Source organism: Crocodylus porosus, unplaced genomic scaffold (genome assembly GCF_001723895.1).
Source record: "Crocodylus porosus isolate Cpor-Errol unplaced genomic scaffold, CroPor_comp1, whole genome shotgun sequence".
Classification (NCBI taxonomy): domain Eukaryota; kingdom Metazoa; phylum Chordata; order Crocodylia; family Crocodylidae; genus Crocodylus; species Crocodylus porosus.
Genome location: NW_017728927.1, coordinates 7,842,270 through 7,843,564, shown reverse-complemented (window position 1 = coordinate 7,843,564; position 1,295 = coordinate 7,842,270). Strand labels below are relative to the sequence as shown.

The following is a 1,295-nucleotide window of genomic DNA, read 5'->3' as shown; positions in this document are numbered from 1 at the left end:
GCAGCCCGGCTCCTTCTGGCTCGCGCGCGTGGCGCTGCTGCGCGGGGCCGCCCTGCTCTACCGTGAGTGCAGCGCCGTGCACCCCCCTACATTGCATTGCGCTGCACCTGCATTGCATTGCACTGCTGGTGCTGCGTCCCGCACCCCTCTGCAGTGCCCAGGTTCCCCCCAGCACCCTTGCTGCATGGTCCCTGCTGCCCTGGGGGGCTTTGCCACGTGCCCCCCCCATGTAATAACTTCCCAGGCAGGGTGCAGGTGGCTGCCCCCACTCTCACCCGGCCTAGATTTTGATGTTCCCCTCAGGGCGCACCCTGGTCCCACTCTGCTATTCAGTGTTGCTATGGGGGGCGGCAGGGATGCAAAGTGAGAAAAGCGGGGCTGGACCTGGTGATTTGTACCGTCCGTAGCAAGTATTTAAAGAAACTGTTGACTTGGGCTGGAAGGGCAGAGGTCTCCTGGAAGTCCCCAGATGCATTTTTGAAAGGGGGAAAAACTCTCCTGTGGGTGGGTCAGGCGGACCTGACCTTTCCACTGCAAGGAACGCCGCTTTTCGTGGCTTGCTGGTGGCTGCAGATACCAGCGAGTGCAGAGAATGTCTCTCTTCCTCTCTCTCTTTTTCAACTTTTGGGGTCTCCCATCCTTTACGCTGTGAAGTTGTTTCAGGCGATGCTGGTGGCTGGTTTCTGTTGCAAATGCTGTTCCTTCTCCCAGCAGGAACTGAGCCATGTCCTGATGGACACCAGGGGATCACAGAAGTGGTCTGAGTTTGGTGTTCTCCCCGTGAAAAGTTACAGGGAGCAGCAAAATGGAAACAAGGCCTAATTCTGCACATAGGCACGCGTGTAGCATCCCTCGTGTGAGTAGCCCGTTGCCATATTTGCTCCCGGGAGTCATAGTAGGTAGGAGCGACCTCAGGATTTGGGGCAGCACAGTGAGAAACAAACTGCAACCTCATCTAAACTCCCATCTTTATATGGGAAGGATGAGAGTGATTGTCCTAAAAGGCTCATTTATTGCAAGGTGCAGAGCGGTGGTGCAAGGCAGGCTCCTGCAGCGCGTTGGTGGCCTAGGAGGAACCTTCCCTGGGTCTTAGCTTGGCACATGTACCAGGAATACCCGTGGTCTTCTCCAGGTGATTTCTGGGTGAAAGTGCTTGCATTACAGCATTCCTCCGGGCTAAGCCGATTCCAGGCTGCCGTGCTCCTTTGAACCCTTCGTTCTCCTTTGTTTTAACTACGATTATTTAAAAAAAAAAAAAAAAGTGTAATGCCATTCATTCTTTTTTTTTTTTTTTC

At 54.3% G+C, this 1,295-nt stretch overlaps 1 protein-coding gene across 1 annotated transcript in view; it reads left to right on the top strand.

The window, feature by feature from the left end:
* LMF1 (lipase maturation factor 1) overlaps nt 1-1,295 on the top strand; it is a 293,630-nt gene that overhangs the window by 689 nt on the left and 291,646 nt on the right. The window contains exon 3 of the mRNA XM_019542136.1: nt 5-62. Within this exon, the coding sequence (XP_019397681.1) occupies nt 5-62 (58 nt within the window). The remainder of the gene's footprint in view (nt 1-4; nt 63-1,295) is intronic.